This window comes from Lipophrys pholis (genome assembly GCF_963383615.2).
Source record: "Lipophrys pholis genome assembly, chromosome: 5".
Classification (NCBI taxonomy): Eukaryota; Metazoa; Chordata; class Actinopteri; order Blenniiformes; family Blenniidae; genus Lipophrys; species Lipophrys pholis.
Window position 1 is genome coordinate 32,099,594 of NC_137628.1, and position 15,778 is coordinate 32,115,371.

The 15,778-nt window shown below is 46.7% G+C and overlaps 1 protein-coding gene across 1 annotated transcript; it reads right to left on the reverse strand.

Annotated features, from left to right (window-relative positions):
• Positions 1-924: 924 nt before the first annotated feature.
• Positions 925-13,023, reverse strand: LOC308110008 (dual specificity testis-specific protein kinase 2-like). The gene is made up of 11 exons (XM_080463993.1): positions 12,878-13,023; positions 11,684-12,421; positions 6,932-7,053; positions 6,031-6,079; positions 5,497-5,643; positions 4,440-4,522; positions 3,633-3,723; positions 3,425-3,508; positions 3,250-3,336; positions 3,081-3,174; positions 925-2,942 (listed from the first exon to the last, which is right to left on the reverse strand). The coding sequence occupies exons 2-11, from the start codon at positions 11,888-11,890 to the stop codon at positions 1,810-1,812; spliced, it is 2,097 nt and encodes a 698-aa protein (XP_080320119.1). The 5' UTR covers positions 11,891-12,421; positions 12,878-13,023; the 3' UTR covers positions 925-1,809.
• Between the last annotated feature and the right edge of the window lie 2,755 nt (positions 13,024-15,778).

Here is a 15,778-nt window from a genome sequence, read left to right on the forward strand (position 1 = left end):
AATTATAACCTAAGTAGAATCATGACAGATAGATATAGAATCATAAACAGGTATAAATATAATGTAGATATAAAGCTTCACGGAGGTAAGAAGAGTCAAATACATGCTCAATCAATGATAAGGTAAAAACACTTAAAATCACATACATATATAACAGACGTGCCAACAGACGTAACATATGTGGGAACGATAAACATGTGTAAGTACAATTTTGTTCATTTGTCTACTTATAAATGTCCATGTTCCTTCTTGTATGTCTTTGAAAGTACTTCCACATGTTTGGTTCTACATGCTTATGTCTACATGTTTACCTCCCTATTGTTACTTCTATTTGTTCACGTCTGCATGGTTGCTTCTATGTTTACGTAGATGTTTACGTGCACATGTTACGTTTAGTTTGTGTCTACATGTAGGCTTCTATGTTTTCTTCTACATTTACTTCTGTTTATATCACGTTCGCATCTATGTGTTTACATCTACGGTGGTGCAGTGGTTCTCACCTCACAGCGAGATGGCCCTAGTTCAAATCCTGCTTTCTGTGAGGAGTTTGCATGTTCTCCCTGGGGTACTCTGGTTTCCTAGTACCCTGTCTCCCTGAGCAGAACCCTCAGCTGAGTGTGTGGCTGCTACCATTGGTCAGTTGGTCAAAACTTCAGTTGTTAAATAATAATAAAAAAGACATGGTATGTTTACAGATAACTGTTCACTGATACATGTGTACTTCTCTATCTTTGTGTTTTTGATGATAGATCCAAAATAGATGCCTTTCCTTTTCAAATGCAGTAGAGACTAAAAAAAAAACTCCACTTAGTTATTTGCAGAAAATTGAAATCCAGTCCCTCCCCCTCAGATACTTCCCCTGCAGGCTATCAGACTCTCCCTACTCTTCATCAGAAGTGCTCAAGAGATAGAAGAGGAAGCAGAGCTGTCGCAATTTGTTTATTAGCAGATGATTTAACACTGTAGAACACCAAAATACAGAGATTTCATCTCTCTCTCTCTCACACACACACACACACACACACACACACACACACACACACACACACACACACACACACACACACACACACACACACTTTATTAAAGTTATAAAGTTATAAATAATCCCCCTGCAGCTACTGTTAATTAATAAATAGAATCCAAACCCGATGTACCCGGACCCCCAGAGTCAGCAGAGTGAACCACACTCATGGAGCAGAGCTGGAGAAGCAGACACACATCTTCCACAACAGCAGCGAGGAGGAGCAGAAGGAGCAAGAGGAGTTCCTCAGACCACCGGCAGGTCCTCAGACCAGGAGGCAGTGTGTGACTGAACTGAGTACAGAAGTGTGTGTTCAGTGTGTGACACTGACACTGTAAGGGCAGATGGAGCTTGATCCTCTATATGACCGATCACAGGTCAGGTGGACCTGTTGAGCCGTCACTCAACTCAATACATACTATTAAAAAAAAAAAAAAAAAAAAAACCCAACAAAGTGATGTGAAAAACTGTCACTGTAAAGTAACTCAAACTGCCTTTTTGGAACAAAAGTATCTGTACTGCTTTTTTCTTTCTGATTTAAATAATGTTGAAATGTGGAGTTGGATCAGAGATCTGTGACCTTCATAACTACGTTTTTAACAACTTTCCACCAAAGAAAGTTAATCTGAAATCAAAACATGTGTTACACCTTTAAATGACACACAGCTCATCAATGTTTTGTACAGGTAGAGTCCTGTTTTTTTAGCAAAACTGCTGTGAGAATGAAAGTTGGCTGTGTGAGACACTCCTCCAGCCCACCAGGGGTCACTGCCCAGTGGGCGGGGCTACGACTGGGCCTCTGGTAGGGGCCGCCCGGGCTCACAGGGCACCGTGGGGGCCACCAGGCCATTGGTGCTGTGAAACAGCAGAGTTTTGGCAGCTGTGGTAGGCGATGCCGACAAGGACGTGCTGCCGCCGGTAATGGTTCCGTTGAGGTTCCTGTAGGGCCGTTGCCGTGGTAGTGAGGTCCGTCGACGGGGGGCCGGCACGGCGGCTGAAACACGGAGGCACACCGAGGGGAGGCTCAGCCCCAGCAGACAGCAGCCCAGACAGGAGAAGACCTCCTCCTGCTCAGAAGGACCCCCCGGGTCAGAGGAGCCCACCTGAGCACTGGTGTAGCCGTTAAAACATCCTCCCGCGCTTCCCCACTGGACCTGCTGACCGATGACTGCCGCAGAGCCGTTGTCGTTGTCCACTTGTGGTAGAGGAGGCAGGCAGGGGGGTCCGTGACACACAGGGAGTCTCCACCCGTTGATCCGTAGGGAGGAGCTTGAGGACGAGGATGTGAGCAGCGGTCTTCCAGAAGAGGAGTCCAGAAGTTTCTCCCCTGCTTCTGGAGACTTGGTGCAGTCCATGGGTTCAGTCAGGCAAACCCTCGTCTCCTCCTGCTCTTCATCCTCCTCCTCCTCGTCCAGCTGCTCCAAAGACACCATCTCCAGCTCCACCGGCTGTCCCGCTTCCTGTGTCGTGTCCTCCGGGTCTTGTAACCATGGCATCTTCTCAGCTGCATCCTCGCTCTCCTTCTCGCCCTCCCTCCTCCCCTCTTCTCTATCTCTGGCAAACGCTGACGTGCGACTCAGCTCCGGTGTGCAGGGGAGCGACTGGCACCTCCGCGGCGGAGCCCGCAAACTCGGAGTGGCTCTGAGGAGGTGGGGGGAGGCGCAGGGGTCCCGGAGCGCCGGCAGGGTGAAGGTCAGCGAGATGACCGACTTGCTGGGTGTGTCCAAGAGCTTGCAGCGCCCGCCGTTTAGGTCCTGTCTGAGCGAAAAGGGGTTGATCCGCGCTGGCGTCCCCAGCAGGGGGGGCGTCAGGGTGGCGGGTGGAAACATATCCGACTGGCTCCGGGCCAAACCTCGCTCTGCAGGGTGACCTGGAGAGCTGCGGCGTCGGTACGGGCTAACTTTCACCGGCACAGGGTCTGAAAGTACAGGCACAGAGAGGTCAAAGGTCAATGACACGCAGAGCAGCAATAACAAAGACCACCGGCCTCACTGAAGCAGCTCCTGCTCCTCTGTTATAACAGGTCTAAACTGGTCCTGGACCAGCTCTACGTTACCCAGAGCCATGGGCTCCTCTTGCTCCTCTTCTCTCTCCATGGTCTCCAACTGGAGGACGATCTCGGAGAAGGATGGACGCTGCACAGACCTCATCTGAAAGCAGCAGAGGGTTCAGCTCACAGTGGGGCTTCACTCCACTCATTTACAGAGTCTGAAGGTTACACTCACATTACAGCAGGTCACAGCCAGGCTGAAGAACGACGGAGGACAGTCACCAACCATGTTCTCAAAGGCTTCCACGTCCAGACCAAAGTCCTGCACACAGTTCCACTGCATTACTCCCTCTGTCCTGCTTCAAATGGAAACATCTGTGCCCTAAGATGGCCTTGCAGTGGGGGCTCACCTCTGTGCGGGGTAAGAAGTCTGGGTCAGCCTCGATCCGGGCGATGATCTCACAAAGAATGATACCGAACGCAAACACATCCACCTGACCAGAGAGCGGAGGGCGAGGAGCAGAGGCTGTAACAGTCTGACACTGGACTTCAGCGTGAGACAAACAGTCCACAAAGACCCTGCACAAGCTGCTTCCTGTAACACCAACATGACTTTACCTTCTCATCATACAGCTCTCCTCTCAAAACCTCGGGGGCCATCCAGTACGGAGAGCCCACGATGGACAGATGAGACTGCTGCACACCGTCACTGCAGAGACGGAGGAAACAGGGACACAGAGGAAACAGAGACATGTTGTTATTGCTGTCAAATATCAGAACATTCAAGCCAGTACAGTTTATAAAGTCCCACAGTTTGACAATTAACATGCCGACTACACTGTGAATAAGCAACAGCAAGCATGGCTCCTCAGTTTCACCCTCACTCTGGGAGCTTTTCTTTTTATCTTGGGCAAAATATTAAGGACGAACCAGCAGCGCATGTCTGATCAGAGCTGTTTAAAAATGCTCGGCAGCGTTCAAACCAACAGGAAACTGGTTGATCAAATTTGTTCACTTCACACAAACTCACACCAGCTCGAGCATCACAGATCATGTGAGGGTTTCTAGCTCCATAGATCAGCACTGGGTGAGGCAGAGAACCTCATCAAGTTCAGGTCCAGTTCAGAAATGTTCTGAAGACTCAGGAGCTGTTTTTTAATCCACTAAATCCTCATCATAATAATAATGACGCTGATACCATCAGAGCCGCTGGGTCTGATGGGATGCATGTGAAGGATGTCTTCTCCAAGACATTCACATTTATTTACTCTATTGTATATTTTTATGCTTCCTTTTATATTGGTGACGCTTTTGACAGCACTTTCATTAGTTTTTATTGAGAGAGAGAGAGAGAGAGAGAGAGAGAGAGAGAGAGAGAGAGAGAGAGAGAGAGAGAGAGAGAGAGAGAGAGAGAGCTGCACTCACCTGTAATCAGGGATTTTCTCTGCCAGGCCGAAGTCTCCCACCACAGCCATGAACAGGCCGTTATCACAGCGGACCAGACAGTTCTGCACAGACAGAAACAGAAGAACTCTTGTGGGGGGATTCCAAAAACGAGGTTCCAGAAACAAGGTTCAACAATCTCAGGAAGGAATTATTACAGTCAAAACAAATCTAATCTGGGCCGGAAGACTCTTGTGACATAAGTTATCTCAGATGATTTCTGCCTCGATGTCGGTTGGGTTTGGAAATAATCCGTTTCTAGTAGCTGCTTCAGGTGGGAGGAAACAGTAGAGACTCTGGGTTTCCTCCACAAAACCTGCCAGCTAGCAGGTTCAGTTCACAGTCTGTTACCGTGGTGACTGACCCTGAGCTTCATTAAGCTCTCTTTCAGGAAGGGAAAACTCAGAGTTTCCCTCATTTCAGGGTTAACTCTTGGCACACGCACAGTTTACTGTACAGTAAGGATTGTAAATGTCGTTCCGGGTGTTTGCTGCCGGGGTATCTCATCGTTGTTTGTTCCTGTCTTTTGTCTTGTATGTTGCCAAAAAAAACAACAACAGAATCTCAGGGTTTCCTCGACAAAACCTGCCAGCGAACAGGTTCAGTTCACAGTCTGTTACCGTGGTGACTGATCCCAAGCTTAATTCCTCTCTCTTTCTGGAATGGAAAACTCCCTTCCCTCATTTCAGGGTTAACATGCTCTTAGTTTTCACAAAACCCGTTTTCTGGAATACCCCCCAGGACCATCTCATGCCAAGCTGAAGACCTCCAGGACCTAACCCTAACTCTAGCCCCCTACAGAGTCCACAGACCCACAGAGGGGAGGTCCAGAGACTGGCAGTCTACAGACTGGCAAGATTGTGCTTTGCAAACAATTTGACACGGAACACGGAGAGACAGAAGAACTGGTCCTGGATTTCAGGAGACAGTACAGAGCATCTTCCACTAACCTGGGTGAAGCTTGCATGAAACCCAGAGGAAGCTTTGATGGAAACTAGGTGAAATGTATTCAGAGGTCCAAATCCACAGAGGCTTGTACCTTGGAGGTCAGGTCTCGGTGGAATATCCCCTTGCTGTGCAGATACTGCAGCCCCCGGGCGATATCCAAGGACAGCCCCATCCTGACGGCCCAGGACAAGAACAGATCGCTGTCCAGCAGCTGCTCCAGGTTCCCTCCGTTAATGTACTGTACATGTGCAGAAATATGATCATGTTGTATTGAAATATCATCATCCTCTCCCATAAAACTGAATCGAACTATAATGTCAAAGATTTCAAATTTCCATTATTTAAAATGTAAACTTCAGAGTTCAGAAGATGAAACTATGTTTGCTTTTTCTCCTGAAGATTTCCTTCACTGTTTACAGCTGGTTTCTAACAACAGTGACGAGTGATCAGTAAACTGAACAAAAACTTTCATAAAAACTATGAAGTTTAGAGTTTTTGGAGGGTTAGAGATGAAGATTGTTAATCATACTGACTGGTCCAACGTGGGTTTAAATGAAGATGTTGTGAAAAAAACCACAGTCTGGAGCCATTTCTCCATATGCTGAATAAATAAAGAAGTGTTTACCTCAGTCAGAGCATGGAGCTGACCTTCATGCACACAAACCCCAAGAAACCTGCAGAGTGGACAAGAACAAACATGGCATGTGACAGCTGCTTTCTGCTGCCCCCTAGTGGTAATTAACGGCCCTCAACAGGTAAATGTCTGATAACAGACGTTGGCTTTTCCTCATCAGCTTTTTTTTTTTTTATTGTAAAATCATCAACTCGGTTATTATGAAGTACTGGCAGACCCGGTCGAGGTCGACTCTCCCCTGTGAGCTGGAAACCTCAAGTTCATGATTTAGAAAGTATCAGGAGGCTTCAGCGTCACCCAAGAGCATTACACATAAACACATGGGAAGTAAACGAGAATTCGGACTGAAAGTTGGCAGCATTGAACACTTTCAAATGTGGAGAAGAAAATGAATTTTCCTTCATGTGTCCTGAACACAGGTGAAAGCAGGAAAGCTTAACTTTTAAATAATCATCCAGTCCGACCTCCTGCAGGTCCTTCACTCTGCGTCTGCCACCTCTGAGTCTACTGGACTGTTTTCCTCTCTCCAGGTCCACAGCTGATAGCGTTCTGCTGACTGACTAAGGAGGTGAAACACAGTTTGTGATCTGAGGCTCGACGGCCGTTATCCTCCACAACCCAACATTTAACGTCTCCTCAGTCTGAAACGCTGTAAAACGTTGACAATGTGCTGGAATATTACAACGTCGAACCGAAAATCCAACCAAATAAAACTGCTATATATTTAAAAATAAAAAAAAAACTGTGTTTATGAAGATGTACTTTCAGAAAACCACGACAGCACATGGAGTCATGAACATATGTTCAAGTGGATAAACATCATCACGGGTCTGAGAAGGTCTGAGAAGGTCTGAGAAACATCTCCATGAGGAGAAAAGGTGTGTTGACCTACCTGAGGATGTTGGGGTGACACAGCCGGTTCATCAGCTGCACTTCCCTCAACATGTTGGCTTTGTTGCTCGCCAGCGTGTTCATCTTCAGAGCCATCACCTGACCCGTGATCCTGTGCTGCACCTGAGGGAGGGAGGGAGGGAGGGAGGGAGGGAGGGAGGGACGGCCAGACAGACAGACATGGTGAGACTGGATAAAGAGGTCCAGAACTTGGACAAAAGTAGAAGTGGTCTCCTGGAGGTCTGTGAAACAAGCTTGTGTCAGAGGAGCTCATTAGAAACACAACGAGAGGAAATCCATTGCTGTGAGACCCCTGAACCTCTGAACCCCCCCACAGGCCTCAGAACAGAGGACAAATGGTTTATCTTCTAAAGCAGAGACCCTCGAGGACCTGGGAGTCTCCGGAGACCCAAGAGGACTTGGAGTCCAGGAGGACTTGGAGTCTCCGTCAAGTAGATGATAAACTGAAGTCACACTGTGCTCAGACCTGCAGACCGAGACAGAAACACACCACAACCACATCTTTCTCCATTCTTCATGTTTTTCTCCCTACTGGCATGTAGCAGGACTGGATCACTCATTGACTGGATGTGTGTGTGTGTGTGTGTGTGTGTGTGTGTGTGTGTGTGTGTGTGTGTGTGTGTGTGTGTGTGTGTGTGTGTGTGTGTGTGTGTGTGTGTGTGTGTGTGTGTGTGTGTGTGTGTGTGTGTGTATATTAATAGTGCAACACTAATAGGCTTTCTGGATTTCCCATCACTCCTCCTGAGCTGCACAAATCTACCAGGCCATAGCTGAAGCCCTGCAGACAGACAGGATCTGTGTTAATATTTAGTTTCAGCTTCTTGTGGCGTCTCTACAATTCATTTCAAATTCAATAGCAATATTTATAATGTGCATATCAATAAAACCTGAGTGAAGTGCAATAATCATGTTTCCTGTGTTCCTTCATATGGCACTACATAGGGCTTCCTGTCCTGCACCAGATTCCATTTCATTATCACAACATCAAACCTGATGACAACAGTCAGAAACACAGAAATAAAGAAGAAGTAATGCTGCAAGCAGTGCTGAACAGGTCCTCGCACACCCACATGTTGGAACATGGTGCATGTTGAGCTTGTGCACGTCAGAGTGCAATGGAAATGTGGGCAAACTCTTACATCTGAATGTCAAAAATGTCCAATTCAGCACATCTCGACCAAGGTAGCGTTAGGACTGTGAATGGACGTCAGCATACAGACGTGTTCGGGGCAGCACTGTACTGACACATGCGAAGTTTCAGGCAGATTGCAGCAGGTAGAGCAGAGTTCACTTCCTGTTTCATGGCGAACAATTAGATCTTCATTGGAGCGCCAGATTTTGCCAGCCACATAAAATATAAAATTATAGGCCATTTCTGACGCGTGTGCAAATTTTCACGAAGGTTTGAGCACGTTTAGGCCGTCATGGAGCCAATCTGGAGATGATTGGCTCCATGAAGCAGTGTGAGGAGAACAATCCTGCTCAGACCACAGTGCAGACTGACCACAGGACTACGGAGGCGACTGTGTGAAGCAGCAATGTCCTGCAGCAGCCTGAGGCTCAGCTCTGAGTCCACCGGCTGAAGGGCAGAGACACACTGGAGCTGAACGATTTTGGAAAATAAATCTTAATTGCGTTATTTTTCCTCAATTTTGCGATTTAATATGCGATTATATTTTTCAAGGTCTCTTCTCATTTATTTTTCAACAAACAAGCAATAAATCAATGTGTATTATAATAAACTATCAGATTTATTATACATAAATTGTTCTTTCTTATAGGCGAGGCTTATGTTAACATAAAGTCAAATGAAGCATGTATTAATATGAAAGACAGTTTATTTATCTTCTACTTCAATTACAGTTGTAAACTTACTAAGTACTGTGACTTGCAGTCTTGTCAGCGTTCACCACAACAAGCCAGCCGCTTGTCCATTGTGCTGATCAAAGCCCTGAACCAGGCTGGGTCACTAAACTAATGCTGCGCTGGACATTAAGGATTTTGAGCGGTTTGCTCATCTGCACTGCAGTAGTGAAACACCGAGCCACGTTTTTTCACCTCTGATCCCGATACTTAAATTTGTATATCTGCCGATAAGATTCTGAGCTGTTTGCTATAATATTATTATTATCATTATTGTTGACTTTACATGAGGCTGTACTAAACTCCTCTCTACAGTAAAGTATGAAATGTACTAATGTATACATGTATTCTCTCTAAAGACAACTTGAGGTTAGTATCAGGACAGAAAAGGAAGCAGTACAAAGTATTTTTGTTCCATGTGGACAATGTGGGGGTCTGAGTGACGTCATCATCTCATAATAAACTAGTTCTATCTTTAGAACCTCAGAGTGACTTTATTAACTCCTGGGGAAACTCTTGAGCAAGGCAGCAGCAACACAATGTTTCCAGCTCTAACGCAGCTCCAACCATTGGGACTATTTTCAGGGAGTTTAGCGTGGAGTAGGACGCAGCTTCACGGAGGTGTGAATCGCCTGCTGACAGCCTGGAGGAGCTGCTGCTCATTGTTTTGATGTCAGTGCTGTTCTCCTCCGAGAGCTGGAGTTTGAAAACGCTGACGTCTGTTGACAAAGCGACCGCCTCGCTGGACTACGGCTTAGCAAGCATCCTCGTTGCTGCGTTGCTTTGCTAACGTCCACGTTGCTGCGTTGCTTTGCAAGCATCCTCGTTGCTGCGTTGCTTTGCTAACATCCACGTTGCTGCGTTGCTTTGCAAGCATCCTCGTTGCTGCGTTGCTTTGCTAACATCCACGTTGCTGCGTTGCTTTGCTAACATCCACTTTGCTGCGTTGCTTTGCAAGCATCCTCGTTGCTGCGTTGCTTTGCAAACATCCACGTTGCTGCGTTGCTTTGCAAGCATCCTCGTTGCTGCGTTGCTTTGCTAACATCTACGTTGCTGCGTTGCTTTGCTAACATCCACGTTGCTGCGTTGCTTTGCTAATATCCACGTTGCTGCGTTGCTTTGCTAATATCCACGTTGCTGCGTTGCTTTACTAACAGCCACGTTGCTGTGTTGCTTTGCTAACATCCACGTTGCTGCGTTGCTTTGCTAACATCCACGTTGCTGTGTTGCTTTGTGGTGTTTTGAGTGTAGAATGCCTCCAAACAGCAACATGTTGCCATGAAAAGTTGGCTAGCACAGTGCTACTTCCCTAGCCTGCTCGCTGGCTGCAAACTGTGGACTGGATTTCCTGACTCATTCCTCCTGGTCTCATTGAGACCCGCCTCCCTTCAGGAAATCCCCCCCCCCCCCAACTGATATAAAAAGCACAACATAAATCCGACAGTGAACTATCAGAATGTGGACAGTACCCCAGTGGGCTGCACTTCCCTGAGTTCCAGGCTGCAGCACGTCTCAGACACAAAGTTCCAGCAGCAGCTTTACTTAATGGGATTGATGCAGGACGAGACCAGGAACCAGTCCAGATTACCACCGAGAGCCTCCAACAACAACAGCTCCCACTTCTTCAAAGAACCACTTCACCACCCTCCATCGCATTGGAAATAACACCAAAATGGATTAAGACAAATATAGCTTTGATCCCACTTTTTTTTTTTAATTTCTATAACCCGTACAAATAGCACGTGGCACACAACAAGCTAGGAAACACTATCAAGGCATCAAAAAAAACTACAACTAAAAAGTAAGAATAAAAAGAAAAATACTCTAATAAATAGATACACAAATACAACTCTAAAATATGAAAACAGAAAAATGACACAGATCAAATAGATCAATTAAATGAATGAATAAATGAAAGCCTGGTTTGAAGCATATTTTAACTATGTGGCCTCAGTGCTTCACTCACATCATCCTGCTGTTCCACAGCTCAGTCATAAAAAGTCTTAATATTAGTAAAACACTTCTAAGAACATGAAAAGATACACATACACAAAAACACACACAATTTTATATATATATATATATATATATATATATATATATATAGTTAAATCACTGTGGAGCTGACAGTGTAGAGACATGTGGGCTACGCAGAACGTTACAATGGGAACAAGCAATCACAGATTTCTGACGTCCGCCAGAGGCTGGCCTGGACTCAGAAAAGTTTATGGAATCTCCCGGGGCCTAATATCTATCTGTAGTAGTAACAAAATCCATGCAGCAGTTTTGACATAATCTTGCTGACAGACAAACAAATTTTATACACCGATGATTTGATTCCATCCCTGGCGGGTGTAACCGGGGGGAACCAGGGAATCATCTGCACGATGGGAGCCGTGGTCTGGAAACACCCGGGGGAGACCTGCTGCTACGGGGACGTTTCATCCACCACCTCCAGAAACTAAGACAATCAGACTCCAGCAAGGCTGCAAATCCAGTCCCAGGGGAACTCTGAGTTTGCACCATGAGGTTTCTACAATCGTGAGGCTGTTTGCAGGCCCACACCAGAAGAGATGGAACTCTGTGCACAGGCAGGTTGTCCAGCACTGCAGAGGTCAGTCAGCTCTCATGTGAAGCTGCCGGAGGTGAGACGCTGAGGATCATCCGTACTGGTGGAACATTCAGGGACTGGTATCCAGGTAGGTTCATATTTCATTTTGGGGTTTTTTAATCTTCTGTCCTGAAAGGTACCTTGAAATAAAATGTTATTCTATATATGTAAATATTATTCATACGAAACTCTTATGGAGAGAGAGCGGGAGGGATGGGTTGAGTTCTGACAGCGCTGATAGGAGATGAGGTCACGTACCTTGAAGACCTCGGAGAAGAAGCCTGAGCCGATCTTTTCGCAGAAGAAGTCATCGATGCGAGCCAAGCTGGAGACGGCGCTCCTCAGGGCTCGGTATGAGGACGGCCGGATGCGGTTGGGTGCGTGGATGCTGTGAAGAGGTGGCTCGTCCAGAAAGCCATGCCCCTCCTCTTGATCGCAAAAGCAACACTCTGCGTGGTAGTCCATGGTGCCCCAAGATGATGGGCTCTTTCCCAAAGGGGAACCAAACCGGTCTGTTAGACCACAGCAGTCCTTAAGGACCGGGTGACGGGGCCTTCCAGCTTCATGGTGTCAGAACCTCACTGACCTGATGACCTGATCCCAGAAGTTCCTTCACAGAGCTCCTGCTGTGAAGGCTGCAGTCCACCAGTCTGCTCAGTCACCACACAAACAAGTTTCCTCTCAGCCTCCTTCAGATACACTTTCCACTGGCATGTAGACTGTCTGCAGGATCGCTGCATGGTGTCATCCTGTGAGCTGGTGACAGAGCACCAGGAGAGGCCACGGACCAGTTCTCCTGGACCTGTTCCTGCAAATAGGTCCTTGTGGACTGGCTCTTCTCTTGTGGACTGGTTCCTGTGGACTGGTTTCTGTGGACTGGTTCTTCTCTGGTGGACTGGTTCCTGTGGACTGGTTCTTCTCTTGTGGACTGGTTCCTGTTCCCTGGTTCCTGTGGACTGGTTCCTGTGGACTGGTTCTTCTCTTGTGGACTGGTTCCTGTGGACCAAAACAAGGACATCACTTCACTCATCTGCATTTATGATCAATACGACGTAAATTCTTATATATTTCATTTGAGAATGCAGAGATGAAGGACATAGAAAGTAAACACTGGATGCATTATTTGCTCCTGCTAACATGGCAGACACACACACACACACGGGCTCTCCCGGCCCGAGTGAGCCCCGGCCCGGCCACTCTGCTCGGCTGTGCGTGGTCTTCACGGGGCTGGAGTCTCCGGGAATCTCCTCTCAGACCCAGAAACTACAACATCTTCCGTGTATCTTCCATGTATTCACCGTACAGCAGCAGCGTTTCCACCGGGATCAGCAGCAGCGATCCCGCCGCCTCCATCTCCGTTATCCGGGAATAAGCTGCTATCGTAGCGGGGGGGGTGGGGGGGGGGGGGAGGCCGCTGACAGGCGGCCTGAGTGGCCCCAGGGCCTGGCTCACCTGTCTCTCTCTCTCTTCCGATGGATGACGCGACCCGGGCCCGGTCCGAGGTTCGGGGAGCCTGCAGCTCTTCACACTGTGCGGATGCAGATGGAGCAGCTCGCGGAGACGGACAGCTCCGTGAAGAGACCGGAAACAAGCGCCACAGGCTGGGCAGCACAGCTTCCGGTTCAGCTTTCAAAATAACAGGCATCAAGGCGTCTTTAGAGCTGTGTGTGGGACAACCACCAAAATGGACAAAAGGGAACACAAATGCTCAGAGACCACAAGAATCAATCAGCCATCTACATGTAGCATGTAGCCATGCACGTCCATCCATTGCATTTTTTGTGCAGAGACGGGACAGGACGGGACAGGACGGGACAGGGCGGGACAGGACGGGACAGGTTTCCTTGTGGTCCCACTGTTCAGTTGTGGATGGTACGGAAAGAAACGCGACCACTGGCTACTATTTCCCGTCACCCCTCCGTTGAGGTACCCAGCACTGAGGACCGGGTCTGTGAGGAGAAGCGACAACACAGCTGTCTGCTGATTGGTGGTGACGATCGTCACTCCCTACTTGCCCAAGATATTTAACTATTTCATCGGCCGTAAACCCTCCCGTTGTTGTTTACATACGGCGCTTTGTGCTCATGGGTTGTTTAGTTGACTGGGTTTATTGAAATGTCGGTGCGTGACACAATGAGGTGCAGACGCTCCTCTCAGTAACAGGAGAGGAGGAGATTCAGCAGGAGCTGGACGCTGCTGTTCACAATGAGAAAGTTTGTGCTATGTCACCGAGAACGAGGCTTTAGGCTTTACTCGGACGGCTGCGCAGCTGCCTGCTGCTTCCGCGTTTTTTGCCCAACAAAAAGCAGCATGACAGATCTGTACGCAGCACTACTTATGAAGTTATCTGAGAGATCTACATTTTAGCTCTGTCCTGGGCTGCCCCCCCCCCCCCCCCCCCCCTTGGACCCTGTGGAGGTGGTGGGAGACAGGAGGATGCTGAAGAAGCTTTCATCCCTGATGGAGACCGTCTCCCACCCCCTACATGGTACCGTCACATCACAGGGCAGCTCCGTCAGTGACAGGCTTCTCCACGCGGTGTCTGAAGGAGAGACTCCGCCGGTCCTTCCTCCCTGCTGCAGTCAGACTCTTCAACCAAGCCTGCTCCCAGTAGACCACTGCACACCACCACCGGACAATATCACTCCACTCCAGCTGGACAAGAAGTGGTGCTATAACTATAATAATCTATAAGAATGTATTTACTATGTAAAATACATCCACCCCCATATTCTGTACATGTCCACACTTATAGGCACCGTGTGCATATTCTTCTATTATATTGTATTTTTATCTGCTTTTTTTTAGTTCCTGCTATGTGTGCTTCTTTCTCTGTACTATCCTGTTGTACCACTGCACATTTCTCCACATGCGAGATAAATAAAGGATATCTTATCTTATCTTATCTTATCTTATCTTATCTTAAAGACACACTAAGGTCAAAAACAAAAATGGTGTTTTTGTTTGCAGACACATTCCTCATGTGTCTCTATTTATTAATGTCAAAGAGCAAACAGGCCTGTTGCTTCGTCATGTGCAGCCTGGGAGTCACTGAGTTATGTAGTTACCAGTCAAATCTATTGCAAGCTGATGCTACAAGTCTTAAATATTTTAGTATAGATTTAGTAATTAATTCATTACCTCATATGGAGATAAACACTCACAAGCCACTGCATTGGGTACACCTGTGCAATCTAATGTAATCATATACAACTGCTATAACATCATTTCTATTTTTTTTTTAAAGCTGACACACTTTCTGTTGTTGTTGACATTCTCAGGTATTATTGAAGTCTTAGAGCAGGAGTGTCAAACTCATGTCCACCGAGGACACGTCAGCATCATGGCTGCCCTCAAAGGGACAAATGGAACTGTAAGACAGTATAAATGGAACTAAATGGAACTGTAAGACAGTATAAATGGAACCAAATGTAAACTAATATAATGTAAAATTAATGTAACTACTCCTCAATTTTAAATAACTCTGACTTTATTACTTATTCATATTAAAAATATAACATATGCATTTGCATAGATATAAAATATATATCTGCTAGTTGCTCTGTTCAGTCTAACTCTGTCATACTTCCCTCCGTACTCGGTGTCAAAATGTGAACTTTTACTCTTTGAAACCGACACGCCTCAGAACACTAAAGAAAAACAGGTTTTCTCCTTGAAGCACAAACATGTCTTCTCCTCCCTTCGTTCATCAAACATCCTTTCATCTGCATCATGTTTTCTCTTCCTGGACATTTTGGATCGTTTATATTTCTCAGTTCTACTTGTGGAAAATTGCATTGATGTTTATTTACTGCAATCTTCACGGGTAATATAATATAACAATCATATATAAATTGTACACAAATTGTAAATGTGCCAGATTGTAGCAAAACTGCAAATTTAAATCTTTAGTATTATAAAATTTATATTATCAGCATGCATTGTGGGAAATGTAGTTTATGGTCAATGCAGATTTACAAAGAAGTGGCGAGCTCGAAGAAACAAACCTCACGACTTGATAAAATGATATTTTGCAGTTGGTGCAAAAGTGCATAAACAACAGTCAATTGAATTTTTGTAAGTGTTTTTTTTTATTCATAACACCGCTCCGCCTGGGGCTTGGAGGGAGCAGTCGCCCTGTCCCTCTCCCAACCTGCTGCACGGCGCACCTGGTTGGGCCCCCGTGCCCCCGTGTCAGTGCCTCAACGCAGCGGGCGGGGTCGGGGGGGTTCGCAATGGGGTTGTCTTTCGTCGGGTGGAACACGGGTCGGTGCGGGGAATATCTTAATCTGAATATGCACAAATTAAGAACTACTTTCACTCCACAAAGCCACATGTAATTACCGTAATGTT

What these genes read in the sequence shown, in the direction of transcription:
- LOC308110008 (XM_080463993.1), bottom strand. Translation starts at nt 11,890, where the DNA reads ATGGACTACCACGCAGAGTGTTGCTTTTGCGATCAAGAGGAGGGGCAT. An exon ending in TGTCACCCCAACATCCTCAG is followed by an intron (nt 6,080 to 6,931) that starts GTAGGTCAACAC and finishes TCCACTCTGCAG; the next exon opens with GTTTCTTGGGGTTTGTGTGC. An exon ending in TGGCTGTGACCTGCTGTAAT is followed by an intron (nt 3,175 to 3,249) that starts GTGAGTGTAACC and finishes TGCTGCTTTCAG; the next exon opens with ATGAGGTCTGTGCAGCGTCC.